Genomic DNA, 21297 nt, shown 5'->3' with positions numbered 1-21297 from the left:
CAGAAAAATGAAAACCAAAGTTTTGAGTGCTTTAGCGGCATTGACCTGACACCCTGAAAAAGCTGCAGAGACGTGGTCTCGCTCCTCCTCTCTGCTGAGCCCCGTTCAAGTAGTAGTAGCAGCAGCAGCAGCAGCAGTTAAACTGTATTTCACACACGGTTATGCCCTGATCATACTAATCAAATGAACTGGACTTTGTGGTCAGTTGTAGTCGGATGCAAAAGCCCCCTTCCCTTACTGCATTATATTCCATTATATTTTAAATTTTGAATTGTTACCTGCCACCAGAATTTAGTGTTTTCCTTGACATAAATTAAGATGTTTTCATCATAAATTTGTGCCTGAAAATGTATAAGAATGCTGGAAATGAAGTCTTTGACGCTCAAAATTTCCTGAAGGGGACAAGACACCCGGCCCCTGCTTCACATGTGTGGGGGGGACACACATATAAGGCCCATTCTGAGCCAGGAAAAATCCTAACTGTGACCTATTTTTAGCAAGATTTCACTTACTCATCATGCAAGCATGATTTGTGAATCAGTGTCACTATAGGAATTTTGTCAGGATGTGATTGTAGAGAGAGATGATAAATGATGATATGTTTCCCACAAGATTTTGTAAGACTGTGGTAGGTGGACCCCGGACCTCCTAGAGGGAAGGGAAGAAACCTTTGTACATTTTAAAGTTAAATGCATCATCTGGTGCACTTTGAGAGCAAAAGTAAGAGGCTAGTTCTATGAAGAACGTTGTACTCTTGAAGGTAGGTAATTGATGGGAAATACTGAATGATGTCACCCAACGTGAATCTATCCAGTATCTTGGCTGCAAAACTTAAGGCATCAGAAATAAAATGTTTATATGTCCTATTCTAAGCAGTAGGGCTGCACGATATTTTGTTTCCTCGTCTACATTGCGATGTGCACATGCGTGATAGTCACATCGCAGGACATTACGATGTTGACGCTAAAACTTTTTTGCTTCTTGATAGAAAAGTAAACTTTCACCGTTCTCCTTTTACATGATTGTTACCAGCCGACCCTTCCCCTTTTTAAAGGTCGTGACACACCAACCACACGGTCGACCGTCGGCAGAAAAGGCAGTTGGACTGATCAGTCTCCCCGAGTTGGTCAAAAAAGTGCCTCGGAACACACCAAAGTGACGAGGTGTAACACGTCTCCATAACAGCAGGCGGCGCTAATCTGTATTGTCGCCCAAAAATGAAAACCGGCAGCTGATTGGACGAACACGTCACGTGGGTCTTGTTTCTCCAGAAATTCAAAGACAGACTGTCATGGCGGCTTGTTCAGAATAAGATCATATATTTTACTAAAATAGTTCACCGAAACGTGTTTCTGAAAACATTTTAAGCGAGAAATAGGCCATGCAGTTGCTGAATCTGTCTTCATTTCAGATCAACAAAGTCGGTTTATTTAAGATTTTCGAGACTCTAGTCATGCTCATCCCGCTCCCCATTTCCGGGTTAGCACTCTACCAATCAGATTGGTCATTTGAGTCCGACTGTCAGTGCCCGCCTTCCGATTCAACATGTCAAATCGGCCAAAATGAAGGCCGACTGCCCCTCCGAACGGATGACGGCACGGAACGCACCGAACAGACTCGAGTCACTGACCTCGCCAGACTATCCAACGGCCGATTATCGGCTTGGTGTGTCTCGGGCTTAAGACAGGTAGCCATGCGAGCTACGTGTGTATGTGATGTAACGTTAGTCCGACGGGGTTTGTTATGGGAAGTGAGGCTCTCTGTGTGTAGAAAAGTACTGTGAGTGCCGCTGACACAGTGATGCACATGCTTTTCCATGGGTAGTGAAGCTACAGTAGTCAGTGTTTTATGTACGCTGCAAAGAAGAACAATATCACCTAAATAATGCAATGTTATCACCACTACCGGCCATTTTTCACCGCAGAAAGCTGCTACCAGCCAGGCTAACGCTAATATAGTTAGTCTAAAGAAACGGGCAGTCTGTCCCAACTAATGTATACAGTATTAGGAGTTGCGACGCTGGAAACGTAACACTAATCTACAACAGAAGTCTGTTTCTGATCTAACGTAATTTACACTGATTTAAGTGTTCTTGGATACACAGTTTGTTGCTAGTGTGTGACATGTAGGTCTGCATGCACAGCCAACCACCAATCACAATCAATGTTGATCAATTTATCAAACAAACAAGCAGGCCCCGCTAGTCAACCACAACCTGAAATTTAGAGGAAGCAACATGCATGCATTATTAATAGGGGTGTCATGATTCTCCAAATCCTCGATTCGATTAAATTTTCGATTCTAAGGTCACAGTTCGATTCGACTCTCGTCGAGGACAGGTTGCTATGCCATTATTCAAATAATATTCAAAGATTTAATGCTCAAATGCAGCCTGTTATTACTACACTACTCAGGCTTATGCATTGCCAATGCCACTATAAGCATGTGGTTGTTGTTACACGTTCTGTCCACTAGAGGACTTCCAACATTAGCCTGGCCTTGAAAGGGACCTACGTCACAGCGCATTGCATTTCCGACACGCCGCTCTCTGTTTATATTCATTTTCCACCACGAGCACACAGCGACAAACACAATTCAACAGAGAACTCTGTAATGAAACAATTATCTAACAAGTGTATTGAAGCGGCTCTGTTGTAAAGGCTAACGGTGCTCGGTTAGCACATTGACATCATGTTAGAAAGCACAGCCGAAACGATTTGTCAAAAAATAAAGTAACAAAAGTGCTAGTCACGATGCTAACGGCATTGATAACTAAGACAAACGGTGCTGTCACTGCTATTTTAGTGACTTATAAGCAAACCTGTTTCTTGCAGATTGTCACTTTACTGAGAATATAGCTGCCATGTTAGTCGTGCTGCCAGTGGAAGAATATGGTACACGCACATAGCAGAGCTTGCAAACTGTGGCTTTTTTGTTCTTTAACGCGAACATTGTCAACATAACTCACTGGAAATCCAAAATACTTCCACACCGGCGACTTCAGTGAAAGAGGAGGGGGTGCAAGTTCTGTCGATGGGTCTCCTGCAGTTGCCATGCTAACTTTTGACTGGCTGGAGCTAAGTTAGAGAAGGTTGACTTGCAGCACTTCAACACGTGTGTTTTTTTTCCGCTTGGCAAGCCGGCCGGACGTGACATGGGGTCGTGGCAGCATCGACGATTCAATTTTTTAATTTCGAAGTTCGAGATTGTGACTTAATTTCGGGTCGATTTCAAATTGAAATCGAAATCGTGACACCCTTAATTATTAATTAATATATATAATATATAAAAATATCATTCACTTTAGCCTGGATTGATAGTATTATATGAATACAATGGTGTCATGTCAGTCAACCAGTGTAATTTCCCTCTCAAGTCACTTCAGAAGAGTAGTCACAGCGCAGTTACTTGCTTTGGTGTTTGTAAAGCATTAAAGAATGGTTCACATTAGAAAAGTTCCTTTTTTCATTTTTATTTTCTATGTAGATGCACTCCCCTACAAAATCTCCCCAGTAGTCGAGAATGATTTATTTCCAAATAGAGCTACTGTATTTATGTCATCTTGTAAAAATTACATTTCTTTTTTCATAAAATACCACAATGTCAGTTTTTTCCAATATCGTGCAGGCCTACTAAGCAGTACGTACACAATATGTAATCAATTTAACTTTACATTTTAATAGGTCTAATGTATCTAACTCTCCTGACAGTATGTGGCCTTGATAAATACATCTTACTCACTGAGGAGGAAGCAAGTTGTTGTATTTACACTCCTTTAAATCAGCCTGTTTATTTATTTTGGCTTCCTTTCTGTAGGAGACGGAGCGTGTTGTGCGAGAGCTGAAGTCTAAGATCTCTGCCATGAAGGAAGAGAGGGAGCAGCTATCGGCCGAGCGCCAGGAGCAGATCAAGCAGAGGACCAAGCTGGAGCTGAAGACCAAGGACCTGCAGGACGAGCTGGCAGGGAACAGCGAACAAAGGGTACGGAAGCCTCCCATCTGCGTCACTCTGCACATGTGATGCTGCACCAGCAACACTCCCCCCTCCCCCTTCCCCCTGCACCATCGCTGTATTAAGAGAACGATGGTAGTGTTTTTCTCTTTTCACCCCTGTTATCAGTTGGAAAGAGGGGTACAATTACTTTTCCCTTTTAAGAATACTGCCCTCATAATCCTGTTGATTTTTTTTTTTTTTTTAAATTCATTGATCAATTATGCAGTCTATACGATGTTTAAAAAAAGAGTAGGATTACTAGAACCCAAATTATATCTTTAAAATTCTATTTACTCTGACCAACAGTACAATAAATCCTGGCAGGAAAGGCCATTGGTTCATTTTACTTGTAAAACTTTAAATGTAAAAATATTGACTTACAAAATTGTCCTGATGAATTACCTGTTAAATTTACTTTAGCAGTTTGGTCTAATGTATATAGTTGACCGTTGTGCTGAATCTTTTAGAAGAACGTTTGCTGGTCCAATAGTGGGATGAATTGAGAACCAAAACAGAGGAAGTACCAGCCTGTGTATCAGACTCTTTGCCATCAGCTCCACTATGCATCATTCCTGGCATTAGGTTGTGTGTACAGAGCTGGCATGATTCACTCTCCGTCTGGCCTTGTGTTCAGTGTGTGTTTGTGTGAGTATGAAGACGATAATCATACATAACGGCTTTATTGGCTCAGTCTGTGTGTGACCCATGATGGGTCCCAGGTGGCATGCTGACTGTTGATTGGATTAAGCCCACCTGGCAGAACATCAGCCAAAATGTACTGGAGCAAAATGAAAAGCAAGGGAAGCAGAACTTCGTCACTAGCTGCTGATGGTTCAGATTTAAGATGGTGTTGACACGGAGGGGAAAGTATAGGTTTTCATGCCTGTGGGATGACAACCCTCCATCAGCACCCACACAGAAAAATCTGTCAAAATCAGTAGTCACTAGGCAGGTCTGCATTTTATTTTTTTTCAAATCTAGATTAATTTATCAGAATGGGCTTACTCTACATAGTCTTTTTTCCTATTACTTCTCTTTTTTCTTATTACTTCTCTGCCTCTGAATTTGCTGCATGTTTCCTGAATTCACAACCTGTTAATACTTGTTTTTAATGTTGTAGGCTGGTTCCCTACTGGCACCATCAGTTATAGTGATGGGAATTCATTACGGTGTTTTCTTTATGTTTACTATAAAGTAAATACTTTAATTATACTTCAATAAATATACACATTGGGTATACACTAGGGCTGCAGCTATCGATTATTTTAGTAATCGAGTATTCTACCGATTATTCCATCGATTAATCGAGTAATCGGATAAGAAATACTTAGTAAGAAATACTTTTTTTTGAAAAAGCAACATTTTTTTATTGCCAAATTCCAAGTACATTTTTGGTGACCCAAATGTTAATATTTTTCACCCCCTTCCCCTTCTTGCCTCTGGCTCTTTGCACTGGATATGCAAAAGAGCTGTTCACTAAGCCCAGGTAAATGTGACTGTACAAAGCTTACAGCAGGGCTATTCAACTACACTGTTCTGGGGGACACATTTTAAGAAGGCTAATACTGAGTGAGGAGAAAGAATAAAGAATGCAGACATCTCCGGCATGATGACGTCATTCACGTGCATATTAAGTGGCCATGCTGGGGAGGGGGGCGGTTTGTCTCCGGCAGCAGCTAAGTTTCTAAAGATTAGTAGCAAACTAATAAACAGTTAGACTACAAACCGACAGCTCTCGTTTTAGCTTGTTGGTAAAACATCGCTGTTTGCAGAGTAGCATGCTGTAGGCTAGTTGTGTAAAACAGCGCGGTGGACGAGAGCAGCAGACGTTAGTTAGCTACCTTGTGTCGGGTTCGCTCCGTGGAATGGATGAGTAGACTGGATGTTTTCTACAGAGATGATGTAGCAGCATGTTTGCAGCTTAAAATGATCCCAAACTTTCTGTCGTTTTCTCTCGCCTGTCTCTTCTCTTAGACCCTCGCTATTTTCGTCTTCGTTTATTTGTAATCTGGGCCGTCAGTCTCGTGCATAGACAGTATATAAACGTCTTGTGTCCACAGAAGCATCAACCTGTTGTGTGCGCTAGTAATTATCCTCCGTGCGGAAACACAGTGAGCTGTACAACCTTAATTACATTGATTTAACGAAGCTTCGAGGCAAAGAATTTTGCTTCGTGGATTTTTTGTAATCGAATTATTCGAGTTATTCGAGGAATCGTTTCAGCCCTAGTATACACATTTGCAGCGTTTCCAGACTGCAAAGCATACATAAGTGAACCTCGAATTCCACACTCTGCCCTTTTTTTTTCGGAATTCTTCTGAATATTGTGAATCTATCCTACACCATAAATGCACATATGTATGGCATCTGTCCTCAACTTTTAAAAGGCAGGAGTTCATTTAGTATCTTAATCATAGCAATTATAATTAAGGTTCAAACTTAATATGAATATTGCATCTGAGCAGTATAGGATACAACTTGCATAAACTATTTCCAATAATTTTGTTTTAGCATTTTTTTGTAGCACGTGTACTGTATAGTTACATAGATAATATATGCAAATAAATATAGGTACTTTTGAAATCATCCTTTCATCGTCTTTCTTTCATAACAGCGTATCCATTTTCCAACAATTCAAACTTTCTTCCCTTTCTCACCTTCGTTCTGCATTTTTTGTAAAATTGCGTGTTCTTCCAGAAACGCCTGCTGAAAGAGAGGACGAAGCTGCTGGAGAAAATCGAGGAGAAGCAGAAAGAGCTGCAGGAGACTGAACCCAAATTCAACATGGTGAAGGAAAAAGAGGAGCGGGGCATATCTAGGTAGGGATGACTCATTCTCAGCCATGACCCCTTGAGCAGCTGATGACCATGTATATCTCGATGAGTCGGTCATCACATTTTGAATCCATTTGCATTGCAAGAGGGGGATGCTGTTTGAACTTGTGAATTAGTTTTGAAAAATGTAACTCCCTCTGTGGTTATGCCTCACTCCAGACTGGCCCAGGCTACACAGGAGAGGACAGACCTGTATGCCAAGCAGGGCCGTGGCAGCCAGTTCACCTCCAAGGAAGAGAGGGACAAGTGGATTAAGAAGGAGTTGAAGTCTCTGGACCAGGCCATCAATGATAAAAAGAGGCAGATCACTGCCATCCACAAAGACCTGGAGGACACCGAGACCAACAAGGAGAAGAACCTTGAGCAGTACAGTGTATGTTCTTTTTGTTTAAAGATAACAAAGTGATAACCTGTTTCGTTCTTTTTCGAAATTACATCAGGTTGCAGTTAGGGGTTTTAATATTGATGATTAACTGAAGTTAATACACCCGTAGAACTTTAAATACTTTGTTTATTATTACTTTTAAATGCTAATGTATGATGTATCTTGTCATGTAATTTCTGTAGTTTTTAATATAACCTAACAGGTGAGTATATCTAATATCAACTTTCAACTTGTCTTTATAGAAACTCGATCAAGATCTAAATGAGGTCAAGACCCGCGTTGAGGAATTGGACAAAAAGTATTATGAAGTAAAGAACAGGAAAGATGAGCTACAGAGCGAAAGAAAGTAAGAACTTTGTTTTCCCTTGTAGACCTCTCTTTGATCTCACATCTTGAACTTAATTAAAGTTCAGCCTTTTCTTGTGGTCATGCTTTTTTATATTTGTGTGTAGTTTCACAGAGTATAGCATCACTTAATTTAGATGAATCTTTACATGAGTCATTCCTGCATCTTGCATCAAGCTTTTCAGCTTAAATTGTTTACCCTCTTTGAGCCAATTAGGGCTGTCACATTGTCCAAAAATGAAGTTAGAATTTCCCTTCTAAAAAAACACATACTGTAGGTTGATAGGGAATATCTGTTTGTGCGCATTATGTACATAAGAGGGCAAACCAATACAATGGAAGACATAACTACTTGTATAGTTATATTTATTTCAACATAAACATGTATTTTAAAATATCTACATACCTACACATTACAAAATAAACAAATAAAATAATAGACCTCTCTCTGGAGCATGCAGGAGGCAGGACATGATACAGATTACACCGCAATAATGTATCCGGTTTGTAATTTGATAATTAACCAACAAGTCCCTTGCCGAATTTGTCTCAAGATTTTGGCGTCTGCCTTTACCGACAGAAGTTCCTGAATCTAATTATCTCTCCAGTTAGACATTTTTGTTGGCGTCGTCTTCCTCCTCGTTGTTTGTTTATCTCCAGCAGCGTGTGAGGCAGACAGCCCCACCCCCACCCCCCACACGATATTTAAATATACATTTTCATATGTCCTGTTTTTTTTAAAGAATATTTGTTGACAGCCCTAAAGCCAATATGCAGTTTCTGCTTGGCAACCTTTAGTTACATACCAGTATTGTCTGCTGTGAATGTCACCGGGCCTTCTCTGTCCTGTTAAACAATGAGGTTTATTTATATAACAGAGAGGATGATGCCTCGGGCCTCTGCTGCCAGACACCTTTTTGAATTGTGTTGTGGGATGTGGAGAAAATGTAGTCTCGACAGCTGCTTCCCTGCTTCTTGAAATGTGACAAACTGAGGATTTCCATTCAAATCTTCAACTATTAATTAAGATGAGGCTCAACAAAGTTTTTTTCATATAGTAATTGTACTGAGGGCCTGTTATTTAAATTAAACATTTCATGAATATGTTTGTGTTTGTCTAATGTTGAAACCACCCACCCGTTCACTGTGATCCATTGTTTATCTGTAGTGGGTGAAAAGGCAGCATAATGACATCTTTGATTGAACACAACATGCAGACCCCATAGCTGCAAGCTATATTGTTTAAATTATTTAAATTGGATTATTTAACAAGAATTAAGGGACTTTGTGTTTCACTTAAGGATCAAAAAATCTAAATGATTTGGAATTATGAAAAAAGAGGTGAATATTCTTATAATTTACTTAATATTTCGTCCAAGCATATAATAAATTAAAGGTTTTCTCATTTTTAATAATAATAATGCATTGTATTTATACAACACTTTACAACACACAATACACACACCTTAAGAGAAATCCTCCAATATGAATTAAACCTGAGTTTTTCTTTCTGGTAAGATGTATGAATTATTTACATCAAAAATGTTTCTACATAAATCTAACCTTTTTAGGACAGTGTCCTAGTTTTTGGGTGTTTTGATTACTGACTGGCTTTTTCTTCTGTGTGTATCATGGCTGCCGTTGGGTTTTGATCTTTCTGGTGACATAAGTGTAACAGTGTGTGACTGTCTGTGTCTGTCCAGCTACCTGTGGCGTGAGGAGAACGCAGAGCAGCAGGCCCTGGCTGCCAAACGAGAGGAATTGGAGAAGAAACAGCAGCTCCTTCGAGCGGCCACTGGCAAGGTCCGTGTCACTATACACAACTGTGTAATTATTGACTTGCATAACGCAGCTACAGGATACGTTACGGTTCCGTCTCAACAGTGAAAGAGTGTGGGAGCACAGAAATGGAAATTACTTTTCAGAGGATTGAAATTAATGACAAATTCATGGTACCACACTAATCGTTTTACTTGCACGCTCACACGCACACTTACCTGCATTTTTCTCTCCGGATGACACTTACCAGAGGTTAGTCTCGCTTTGCCAGACCCTCCTCCAAAGCGCGCTGGAGGAGAAGTTGGCTACTTCACATAGCATTTGGGGATGGGAGGAAAACGTGCTCTTATTTAATGGCATTTCTTTAAACCAATCACAATCGTCATGATCGTCAATCACCTATGGTCATGAAGGTTGGGTCATGACCGAAAGAACGAGATCCAGGGTACAAGCGGCCGAAATGGGTTTCCTCAGGAGGGTGGCTGGCGTCTCCCTTAGAGATAGGGTGAGAAGCTCAGTAATCCGTGAGGAGCTCGGAGTAGAGCCGCTGCTCCTTCGCGTCGAAAGGAGCCAGTTGAGGTGGTTCGGGCATCTGGTAAGGATGCCCCCTGGGCGCCTCCCTAGGGAGGTGTTCCAGGCACGTCCAGCTGGGAGGAGGCCTCGGGGAAGACCCAGGACTAGGTGGAGGGATTATATCTCCAACCTGGCCTGGGAACGCCTCGGGATCCCCCAGTCGGAGCTGGTTAATGTGGCTCGGGAAAGGGAAGTTTGGGGTCCCCTGCTGGAGCTGCTACCCCCGCGACCCGTTACCGGATAAGCGGAAGAAGATGGATGGACAATCGTCTTGGGCTAAGCGCCGGAGAAAACCCTCGGTGCTGCTGCGAAATAGGCTCGGAAGGAACTTGTTTTGGTGCGAACATGTGTACGTTTAAAAGTTGTTTTAGTCATGCAACAGAAAACTCAGATTGGACAGATAGTCTAGCTATCTGTCTGGATTTACCCTGCAGAGATCTGAGAAAAGGTTAACCATAGTCCTCATAAATCGACCAGAGTTTAAAATGCCAACACAAAGGAAGCCCAAGGCAACGGATATCTGGCCTAAATGAGCAATCCCGGAAGTGGAACATCAAGGATATAGACTAACCAGAGGTAGACACGCCACACATATTTTAAACCTTCCCACATGCACTTACTTGCTGGAGTACCGTGAGAGAGGGAATGGGCAAGTGAAGATAAATCAAACCCCAAATGAAAAAGTGCCTTTCTCTATTTGAGCCCAGCTGAAAGCTGCGAAGGACTCACTTTGTGACTCAGCCAGTTGTCAGGATAGGTATATCAAAGAATCATTCATCTGCCTCGCTACTGGCACCTTATCATAGCTAGCTAAATTTACATATGACTCATTCTACGCTGCCTCATCCAATAACCACCAGTCGTTTCTTCTGGTATCAATCAAATATCACTCTGAATAATGTCTGCCAAGTTGAAAGAAGGCTTTTTGTGTTTTCATGGACAAATGTCCAGCGTTTATTTTTCTTTCATTGGTCCCTGCTGACTCAACCTGTCTTCAGGACAGGCACCAGTGAATAGGATGGACTCTATCTATTCTGTCACCTTTTATATTCATAGTGTACAGTTCATAGTGCAGCACAGTTTTAACAAAATTAAAAGTTATTTTCCTGTTTTTGTCTATACCTCACAATTTGAGCTACAATGTATTTGAAACACAATGTTTATTTTTTTTATTGATTTTCTTCATTTAACAGCACAGTATTTCATCTCTTAAGAAATCCCTCTGTAATAATCTTCTACTTATAGAGAAAAGATCATGGCTGCTTTTTATGATTCAAAAAAATTAACAGTTATTATGAGAACATTATAATAACGATTTGGTATGTTTTTATGCTCTGTTAATTGTTACATTAATATTCATCCAGTAATTTTCATAATGTAGTGAATGTTATTTTCCAATCTGAAGTTTTAAACAATTGATTTTAGGATCAAATTCAATCTGTTTTTTTTCAATTGAGGTGAGACTCATTATTCCTCTTCTTTCTCTTGTGGTCTTCCAGGCTATTCTCAACGGCATTGACAGCATCAACAAAGTCCTTGAGCATTTTCGTCGGAAGGGCATCAACCAGCATGTCATCAATGGTTACCACGGCATTGTCATGAATAACTTTGAGTGTGAGCCTGCCTTTTACACCTGTGTGGAGGTGACTGCTGGTACCAGGTGGGGGCTGCATTTTAAATTTTCATTGCTAGCTGCTTGTTGTTTTCAATGGAAATGTCACTATCAAACAAGGTCTACTTATTATGGGAGCAGTTTTTGCATTTTTTTATTTACATTAAATGCTTCCATAGATACACATATTTGTTGGTTGATTTGTAGTTAAAGTTACAATGTGGCAAACTCGTCCACTCATGTCTCTATTTTTCTTTTCTTACCTGCTCATGTCATGTTTTTTTTTCCCCCAGACTGTTTTATCACATTGTGGAGACTGATGAGGTCAGCACCAAAATACTAATGGAGTTCAACAAAATGAACCTGCCTGGAGAAGTCACATTCCTGCCCCTGACCAAGCTTGATGTCAGGGACACCGCCTACCCAGAGACCAATGTAAGGAACATGCACACGTTGCACCTGGTACTGTAAGCAGTACATTTAGACCCTGACAGCAAATGTGTAAAACTAACTCTGAAACAATTAACATACAATAAACAGTATTCATGCATGTTAAAAACCTACTTGATTTTGCTACCTTGAGGTATAACTACCATACACCTACTCTAACTTAATCCTAACTTCATCCCCCTTGGGACATGAGGCCACAATGAGCTCACTCGATTTCCCCAGTTACACCAACCATATAGTCTTTCATTGCCAGACCTTGCCACAGCGCTGCAGAGGAAGGTCTGGCTAGTCCACACAACATTCCAGGAATAAACGGGTTGTTTGCATTTATTTAAAGCAATCACAATCGTCTTGGGCGGTGCTAAGCTCTGGACACAGCGACGGTGGCTCTGCAAAATATTCTGGGGAAGGAACTTGTTTAGGTAGAACATTTGCACCCTGCAAAAGAAAATGCCACATACAATATAAAATGAAGTTAACTATTTACACAATACATTAACGAGAGCCATATAAATTAGCTGGATACATGAGCCATACCATTAAGTTCATACCAACGTGTTTCTGCCCCATAAGGATGCTATCCCCATGATCAGCAAGCTGCGCTACAGCACCAACTTTGACAAGGCCTTCAAGCACGTGTTTGGGAAGACCCTGATTTGTCGCAGCATGGAAGTTTCCACCCAGCTGGCCAGAGCTTTCACCATGGACTGTATAACTCTGGAGGGTAAGCTGACCTGTGATACACAGTGTAGCATATACCACTACCACAAGAAGTAGTGCATTGTGGCTGAGCTTTTTATGTAGCATACTTTTATTTTTTATTTTTAAGGACTATATGTCATTGTAATTCCAGTATTGTATAAACCTTTTATCTCTTATATTCGGAACATTGTGTTGTGACCTTCTAGGTGACCAGGTGAGCCACCGTGGAGCCCTGACAGGAGGCTACTACGATACCAGAAAGTCTCGCCTGGAGTTGCAGAAAGACATGAGGAAGGCTGAGGAGGAGCTGGGTGAGCTGGAGGCCAAGCTCAATGAGAACCTGCGCAGGAACATTGAACATATCCTTTTAATTATATCTCATAAATATAATATTACATCATCAATGCCCACAGAAAAACTGTGCGCTCTGAAGTCAGACACATTTGAAATTGTTTTCATTGTGAGATTTGTATTAGAGTTTTAAAAAGTCCCTGCATGGCTAGCAGTGCTGCAGACGTTGCAGTATTACTTACAACGGAAATCTGTTGGCGTTTCAATGAAGATTAGAAAGGTCTCTTTCTGTTGGCTGGCATTGAGATGTATTGATTGTAACAAAATGGGTTGGGTCACAAATGAATACCAACAATTATTTTGTCAGTTTTCATCCCATGGGGTAAACAGGAAGTAGTTGAAGGAGTACATGACATTTTTGAAAATTAATTATTCAACGTTATTGAAGACTTCATCCCATTTGAAATATTGTTATATTTATAGAAATTGAATACAGTTAGTCAGAAATCACTTTCTTATCTTGTAACAAAAGTGTTTCAGTTTTCAGGCTAGAATGGCCTATTTTTCAAAATGTTAAATGATGAGTTTCAGTTGGAAGTAGTTTTTCCAAATTAGTTTTACAGTTGACATATTTTTCAGTTTGCATAAAATCATGTATTTAAATATATATTTTAAGGACAGCAGACAATGCATGGCTGTAATGCATGGCAGTAAGTGTGATAAACTGTAGGCACTTGTGATATTGGCATTCTTCACTCCACCTTGGAGAACATCGTGCACAGTCAATATTTTGTTACAGAGTGTGTTGGAAACCGAAAATATCTGCCTTTAAAAAGACCTTTACACAGTCATCCGTCTGTTGATAAAGAATTATTATAATTCATATACCACTGTGCAGTGTATAGGAGCCTTTCTCATGTCTAGGAACTCCATTGAAGGAAGTTATAACACCCTTGAGTGCAGTCTTCACTCAATTACAGTGTGATAATGTCGCATGACTGAGTCTGAATTTTAAATGCAGATTAATCATCTTGGTTATGTAGCTACTTCACCCAGGAGGAGTCTTACTCGGGTGCAATAAGACGGTCTAAGACGGTCAAGAAGGATTAGTGTATGGTTCAATTCTGGACAGCTGATGAAGGCAAAACGGGGATCAGAGAGGATTTAGGTTGGCATGTACGGTATTTTTATGGATATGATCACTTCCGCCCAGGTATGATTATATGTGTATTTGCACACCTGTGTGACTGCGTATGCGGTTTGATGTGTGCGCCTGGTGATTGTGTATATATGTGTGCGTAGGCAGGGGAGATGGATGACATGGTGCTAGTCCTTAAGTCCTGCAGCGATGAGTCAGAGAACAGATTCATTATTTAAAAGCCTCTTGTTGTTCACTCTCCACCTCTGCCCTGTCGATAAGCATGAGATTACGCTGATGCACCTCACACATCCCTTCTATTTTAAGTTTTCATTTTGCCACCAGCACCGCATTGCAGTGAAAGTATTGAGGTCACGCAGTAGGGCTCTTGCGTTGTGACTGCTCATAACTGCTACAACTCTTAACAACTTGGTTATGTCAAATACCCCTGATTTGTATTTTATTCATGATATATTAAATGGTTATCAAAGAGGTTAATGCAGGTTTCTTTTACTTAGATTTTTTTATTTATTTAATTTAATTCAGGGCAATTACCTGATGTCAGCTTTGAAAACTCCGATCAGATGGCCTTAAACCAGCTATTTCTTTTCCATCTGCTCTGGGCAACAGCAGGGCAATCGGTCCTCTGACTTTCAGTAGCTCTTTTTAAATCAGCAGATTGATTGGCTTCCGTGTTTATTGAGTCCTGTTGAACCTCAAAGACCCATAAGAGTGTTGTAGTCCTGGATGATCAATAAGCCGGTCTGTTAAATTAGATTAATGATGTGACGTGCAGCCCCCCTTAATCCTCTGCCTTGATATCAATGATGACAGAGTCTTGCCTTAGAAGGCCAATCACATTATTGAAGCACTCTGTTGCACTAAAAAGCCTACTAGCTGTCCTGTGACATTTTTTATGTTCTGATGCTTCTGGTTTTGGTTAATTTGTGGATAATGCTTTTTTGTCCTACTCTATACTGAGTGGATGAACAGTATTTAGTGTTTCAGCCGTGTGCGTCTTGCAAAAGGAAAATGCAATGTGCGCCCATTCTTCATATATCTTTACAATCTACAATTTTGTCATCCTGATTGTTCATACTGTCATTTTATTATGTTGATCTTTTTTGTCCATGCAACATCTATTGCTTGTCTGAGGTTTTTTCCTTTTTTTCCCATTAAAGTCACTCGCCCTATCAGCTAACTACTCAAGAGACCTCTCGTAACAAGGCTGTATAAAAAATATTGACTTGACTTGCACCCCTAGGCAGTGCAACAGAGGTAATGCAAATGAAGATGCTCGTCCATAATAAACATTGTCTGATACTTCCTTAATCCCTGCCTCCACGCATTAACAATGAGATTGACCAACTGATGAACCAAATGCAGCAGATCGAGACACAGCAGAGGAAGTTTAAGGCATCCAGAGACAGTATTCTGTCAGAGATGAAGATGCTGAAGGAGAAGAGGCAGCAGTCAGAGAAGACATTCATGCCCAAGGTGATCATATACTGATGTTGTCACGATATCATCATTTAAGCTTCTATACCAGCCCAGAGTTCAAGGTCACTAAGACCTGAACAAATTGAATATTCTTCGTTGCATGCACTATGACGGGTTCAGCCTGTTCCCAGCTCAGTCTGTATGTGCTATGCACTGATGTCTGACTCTTCCTTCCTCTACAGCAACGCAGTCTCCAGAGTCTGGAGGCCAGCCTCCATGCGATGGAGTCCACCAGGGAGTCACTGAAGGCCGAGCTCGGTACAGATCTGCTCTCTCAGCTCAGCCTGGAGGACCAGAGGCGTGTCGATGACCTCAACGATGAGATCCGTCAACTCCAGCAGGTCAGCAGGAGAATTGGACAGAGACTTATGATCTGTGTCTCTTTTTATATGCAGGATCTTTGAAATAACCAACAGTCACAGGGATTTCTGTCCCTGATATAGATTTGCCTTGGATTGGGAAAACGATAAAAAATTGTTTTGTACCGAGGCGGTGAGATATATTAGATTTGATATTCAAATGTATGACATCTCAATTATGTGGCGCAACAATAACCTATAATGTTTGATTCAGCCATAATGTGGGACATGGATTTGAAGGATCATTTGGTTCAGAAACCTTTTAGAAAAGCACTGTGTAGCTAAACTAGTGGATGTATACACACCCCTCCACCTGCTTATATGTAGTTCAGAGAATCAACTGTTTTTTGTTGTTTTTCTGTTTCCCCTCCCTCTCCGCCTCCTGTTAGTGTATTCAAATGACCTGACTGAGGTGAGAGTAGCAGGCAGCATCTGTGTGTGGGTTGCTTCTGTGATCCAGTGTTAACCCCTCCTTCTCTTTCACTGCCAGCTGCTCTCAGCTCTTACCTCAATGAACTCTCAGCCATTCTCACTATCGTTGTGCAACATCTCTGCCCCTGCACCCTGGAGCCTTTCATGTTTGGTTCTGCAGTGTTGGCAGTTGTCAAGATATATTGGTTGTGACATAAGACTTTGTTAGGAGTTATTGTTAATATGGCATTTGCCTGTACTTAAGTGAACGCACACACAGAGGGGTTTGTTTACCATTGTGGGGCAAAGACTGCATGTACGAGTGTCCTTGTTCACAAATAACTACAGATGTAGCTGATAGTACCCAGAGACTGCTTATACACAATTTTAAGCAACATCTTTATTCAGTGTTGTGTGAGAAGTGGAAATTGTTGTCACATTATAGCAATCTGTGTAAGATGTCAAAGGCAGATATTATTTCACTTAACATTACTCACATTTCTAGCTCTCTTATTGCACATTCGACGTGGCAGATTTCTTCTATCTAAAACACGGAGCAAGATAAAACCTAGTTAAAAAATGTTTACATATGGAGTTACTGAAAATATATCAATGTCTTGTTTTGTCTGCATTCGGCAAAGAGTAACCATTTGTATTTTTTGTGTTGACTCTCTATCCACCCACAGGACAACAGACAGTTGTTGAACGAGAGGATTAAGCTGGAGGGCATAATGACCAGAGTGGAAACGTATCTCAACGAGAACTTACGAAAGCGTCTTGACCAAGTGGAGCAGGTACGCTGTCCCTTTTAAACTCCCTCAAATTATTCATATGTTAGTCATACATCTCATAGAAAGGCTCTGCATACAGAATCATTTTTCCATAGGGTAATGTCAAATTAATGTTAAGTGCTGTTTGGTTCTTTTTTGTTATTCTTAAATCCAATTATACATACTTGTATGCAGAATCAACAAGTTCAAAGGTTTTGTTTGCAGCTGTTAGATTATTCAATGAATGTAATGTGCTGATTAAAATGGAGGGTCTTGGATTCAATGCTTTCATTCATACAAGTCAGAGGTGTTTGAATTTGTATGACCCTCTTTTTTTGATGTGACCTAATTTGCATTAACACAGGAGCTAAATGAGCTGCGAGAGACTGAGGGAGGCACAGTGCTCACAGCCACAACATCTGAGCTGGACGGCATCAACAAACGTGTCAAAGAGACTTTGGCACGATCAGAAGGTACGCATTGTACCAAAGACACAACACTGGGGTATTGAGAGTAGCCTAAAGTTTAGAGAAGCAGTTAAAAAAGCACACTCAGGACCCTCAAACAAAATATAATTTCTGATAATTCATCCAGATCATCACACACATACACATATACACTAATACTTTTTTTTTAATATATATATATATATATATATATATATATATATATATATATATGAAAAGAAGGCCAGAATATAAATAAAAATGGATATCAAGATGCATTAAATGACAGATATGATGATTTTTGGATTGTATAATTGATTTAAGCAGCCTTTTTATGCAGTACTCGTCACTACTTGACAGCCATATATATCATTAGGTATATTTCCAAGCAGCTAACAAAGATTTTCGCAACTGTCTGGTATCCGTAATCTTAACTGATTTAATATCTATTGAGCCCAAAAGTTGCTGTCACTGAGGAATCTAAATTCAGAAACTGTCCTCAATGGGTTGCTACCACCAGCAGATGGGGAGAATCGCTGTGATACGATTGACTCACAATGTGGATAATATGTCGTTAATATGTTGTTCCAGAGAGTGCCTAGCTGTTGTATAAATGTTCTTGTGGTGCTATAACACTTGTTGCTGAATATAATTGTTTTTATGGGTTCATATTTAATCATTGTCACTAACTAAGTAAAGACATATTCACTGCATGACCTTATCTTTGCATGCCAATTTTCCATTTGTGATTCATTAAACAATGTGTTTTCTTTTGTCTCTCTCTTAACAAGGTGGGAGAAATAGCCTCCATGTTAGCAGGTTGTTGATGACGGTTGTAAAGCCAAATGGAGTAGTTGTGGCCACTGAATGAAGATGAAACCCATGTATTTAGTTCATGCAGCAGTCTACTTTTGAAAAGTTAATTTCAGTAACTTTTAGAAGCCTGTGACAGTATTTATAATTTTCTGAGCCATGGGTTAATGTACTCATGTCTCATTTGGAATGAAACTGTCTCTATTACTGCACAACCTTACCGCCTCCTCCAATGTCTTTCCCAGATCTGGATTCTCTGGTTGACAAGACAGAGGGGGAGATCAAGGACCACATAAAGAGCATGGACCGCTGGAAGAACATTGAGAAGGAGCAGAATGATGCCATCAACCACGACACCAAGGAGCTGGAGAAGATGACTAACAGGCAGGGCATGCTGCTCAAGAAGAAGGAGGAGTGCATGAAGAAGATCAGAGAGCTTGGTTCGCTACCTCAGGAGGCCTTTGAGAAGTACCAGACCCTCACACTCAAACAGGTACACACACACACACACACACACACACACACACACACACACACACACACACATTTTTGCAGTCTTAAAGGTGCAATATGTAATACTGACAGCTAGTGTTTAAAATAGTTGATGGAGAGAGTCGTCTCTCCCGCCCCCTCCTCCCCAGACTCGAAGTTCACGGAGGTTGCCAGGCTGAGACTGCAGCATTCAACAATGTTGCTAGATGCTTGACATTACTCCACAGCACAGCGGAGTAGCTAACGTTAGATGCTGGCTATATTGACAATCATAAAAGTGCGTGCTCACGGGGAGCTCTGTACCCAACTGACAGACACACTTTTTCGGCTTAGAATTACGGTGAGAACTGCTAAAAATAACACTACCTTGCCGTCCTTTTCCACCCGACTGAACACACTTTATTGGCTTAGAATTACGGCAACAATCACTAAACACACTGCAAACTCACAGTCCTCTCTTCCCGATTTACAGCCCCCCTCTCTTGGCATAAACTAACTCACCATTGTCGGCTACGGCTGCTGAACAGGCTTCACGTTGTAAACAGTCGTGGCCCGCTTGTCTTGTTGCATGGCAGGGTTAGCATGGCGGCGTTAGGACCAGTCGGGATCACTTCACTGGCTGTGTCTCAATTGTTTTTGCGAGTAACCAACTTGGGTACTCTAGCTATATAATTCAATATGAGTAACGTTACACAAATGTTGAAATGACATAAAATGCCCGTCCCTTGTAGTTGTGATAAATTAGCATGAAGCTAATGCTTACCCTTAGGAGGAAATTAGCCAACTCCGCGTCCTTTTGGGCTCTAAACTGTCTCCATCTTACAAATACATCTCCAATATTTACCCGGGGTTTGTAACGTCTGGTCACGCAACTGCTAGAAAAATGACGTTTTTTCTTTTTTAGGTCGGGTAGAATCTGTTTTCGTTAATCCTGTTCGTTTGTTTGCTGCTTTTATGGCTGTACTAACCTCACAGCTGTAGCGCGCTGGGTTTACGTTTTTACAGGTATATCTGGCAACCCGGCCTGGCTGACAAACTGGGCAGTTGATAACAACACACAGGCCAAAACACAAACAGAAATTCCGTCACGGAACGGAAATTTCAAAAGGAGAAAATACTGGCATTATCATTGTTGTCAGAAAAGATAGTATTTCAACTTAGCATGTTTCCTTAATATCTGATGACGCATTGGGGGCATTTTTGGATTTATTACAGTAAATATATTACATATTGGATCTTTAAAATAATAGTCAGGTGCCTGTATGCTTTCAATTAAGTAAGCGATGAAATACACAGTCCTTTGCAAAACAACATACATTCCACAGTTTATCTGAAGTTAAAATGAGGCTTTAGCAATCTATGACAAATCAAGTGAATATTTTAGGTAACAAAGTGGGGAATTTGTACTTTCCTTGCTGAGCTATGATCTTTTTTATAACAGTCACTTGAGTAGTTGTTGCTATAAAAAAATAGTACTTACATACTGCAGTACAAATACTTCACATCGACACTAAAGATATAACAACAGCAGCACTAACAATAACTATGAAGATCTAGTTTTTCTGTGCATCCAATCCTACTCCTGTATCAAGCTTATTAGTGTGCGGACATACACACACGGATAGAGTCAGATCTCCTAAGGAATAAGACCCAAGGCCATCACATTCCACCCACTCACCAGTGACTCAGACACTAGATAGTGCTCGGTCTCTGATTTTCTTTCAGCCAGCTGCTTCTGGGAGCACAGACTCTGAGTTGAGTGAACTTGGCTGCATCTTTAATAAGTGTCTGAGTGTGTACATTGTGTGTGTGTCTGTGTATTTGTCTGTGTCTGTGTATGTGTCTGTGTATGTATGTGTCATCTTCCCGTCTTGACAATGCTGAAAATAGCCTCACACTGTCTGATAAACACTCCACATAGTTAATCGCTCTCCACAGGACACGGACTGCTCGGGGGCAAGATGGTGCCATTGATTGCAGAAGTGGATTAGAAGGCCAAGTAATAATGGCACTTGCTTGTGTTCCCTCGGTCATTAGTGATTCAGATGGATACATTTATAGTTTGAGAGTTTGTAGAGTGCATACCACTTTTGATCCAAGCAAAGCTGCTTCCTAATCAGGTCATCTTCAGATATTAATAGAATCTGGCATCAAACTTTTAAATACTTGTAGTGAAATGAATAATGGATCTGAATTTATGTCACACTCTTAATACTAGCAGCTCACTGTCTAGCTTTGCAAAACTTGTGTCTGTCAAGATGATACACAGGTTTGTTGGCAGAATTCTGCTTGCATATTTCAATGGGGGGAAAAAATCCCTAAAAAATAATCAAATCATTTCTGCAGAATTTGCTGGCACTGTAGGTGTAATAACAGCAAAAATGCAAAATTAAAGGTTTTCAAA

General features: G+C 40.6%; 1 protein-coding gene across 2 annotated transcripts in view; it reads left to right on the top strand.

Annotated features, from left to right (window-relative positions):
- Positions 1-21297, top strand: part of smc3 (structural maintenance of chromosomes 3) — a 32973-nt gene that overhangs the window by 4874 nt on the left and 6802 nt on the right. For both annotated transcript variants that reach the window (XM_036000407.1, XM_031289318.2), the window contains 14 exons: positions 3817-3981; positions 6691-6812; positions 6987-7200; positions 7455-7558; positions 9261-9360; positions 11409-11569; positions 11815-11956; positions 12545-12695; positions 12880-13032; positions 15448-15599; positions 15785-15943; positions 17059-17166; positions 17507-17615; positions 18647-18894. In XM_036000407.1, the coding sequence (XP_035856300.1) occupies positions 3817-3981; positions 6691-6812; positions 6987-7200; positions 7455-7558; positions 9261-9360; positions 11409-11569; positions 11815-11956; positions 12545-12695; positions 12880-13032; positions 15448-15599; positions 15785-15943; positions 17059-17166; positions 17507-17615; positions 18647-18894 (2088 nt within the window). The remainder of the gene's footprint in view (positions 1-3816; positions 3982-6690; positions 6813-6986; positions 7201-7454; positions 7559-9260; positions 9361-11408; positions 11570-11814; positions 11957-12544; positions 12696-12879; positions 13033-15447; positions 15600-15784; positions 15944-17058; positions 17167-17506; positions 17616-18646; positions 18895-21297) is intronic.

This window comes from Sander lucioperca, chromosome 4, assembly GCF_008315115.2.
Source record: "Sander lucioperca isolate FBNREF2018 chromosome 4, SLUC_FBN_1.2, whole genome shotgun sequence".
Taxonomy (NCBI): Eukaryota; Metazoa; Chordata; class Actinopteri; order Perciformes; family Percidae; genus Sander; species Sander lucioperca.
The sequence above is the reverse complement of the archived record's forward strand: the minus strand, read 5'-3'. Positions and strand labels throughout refer to the sequence as shown.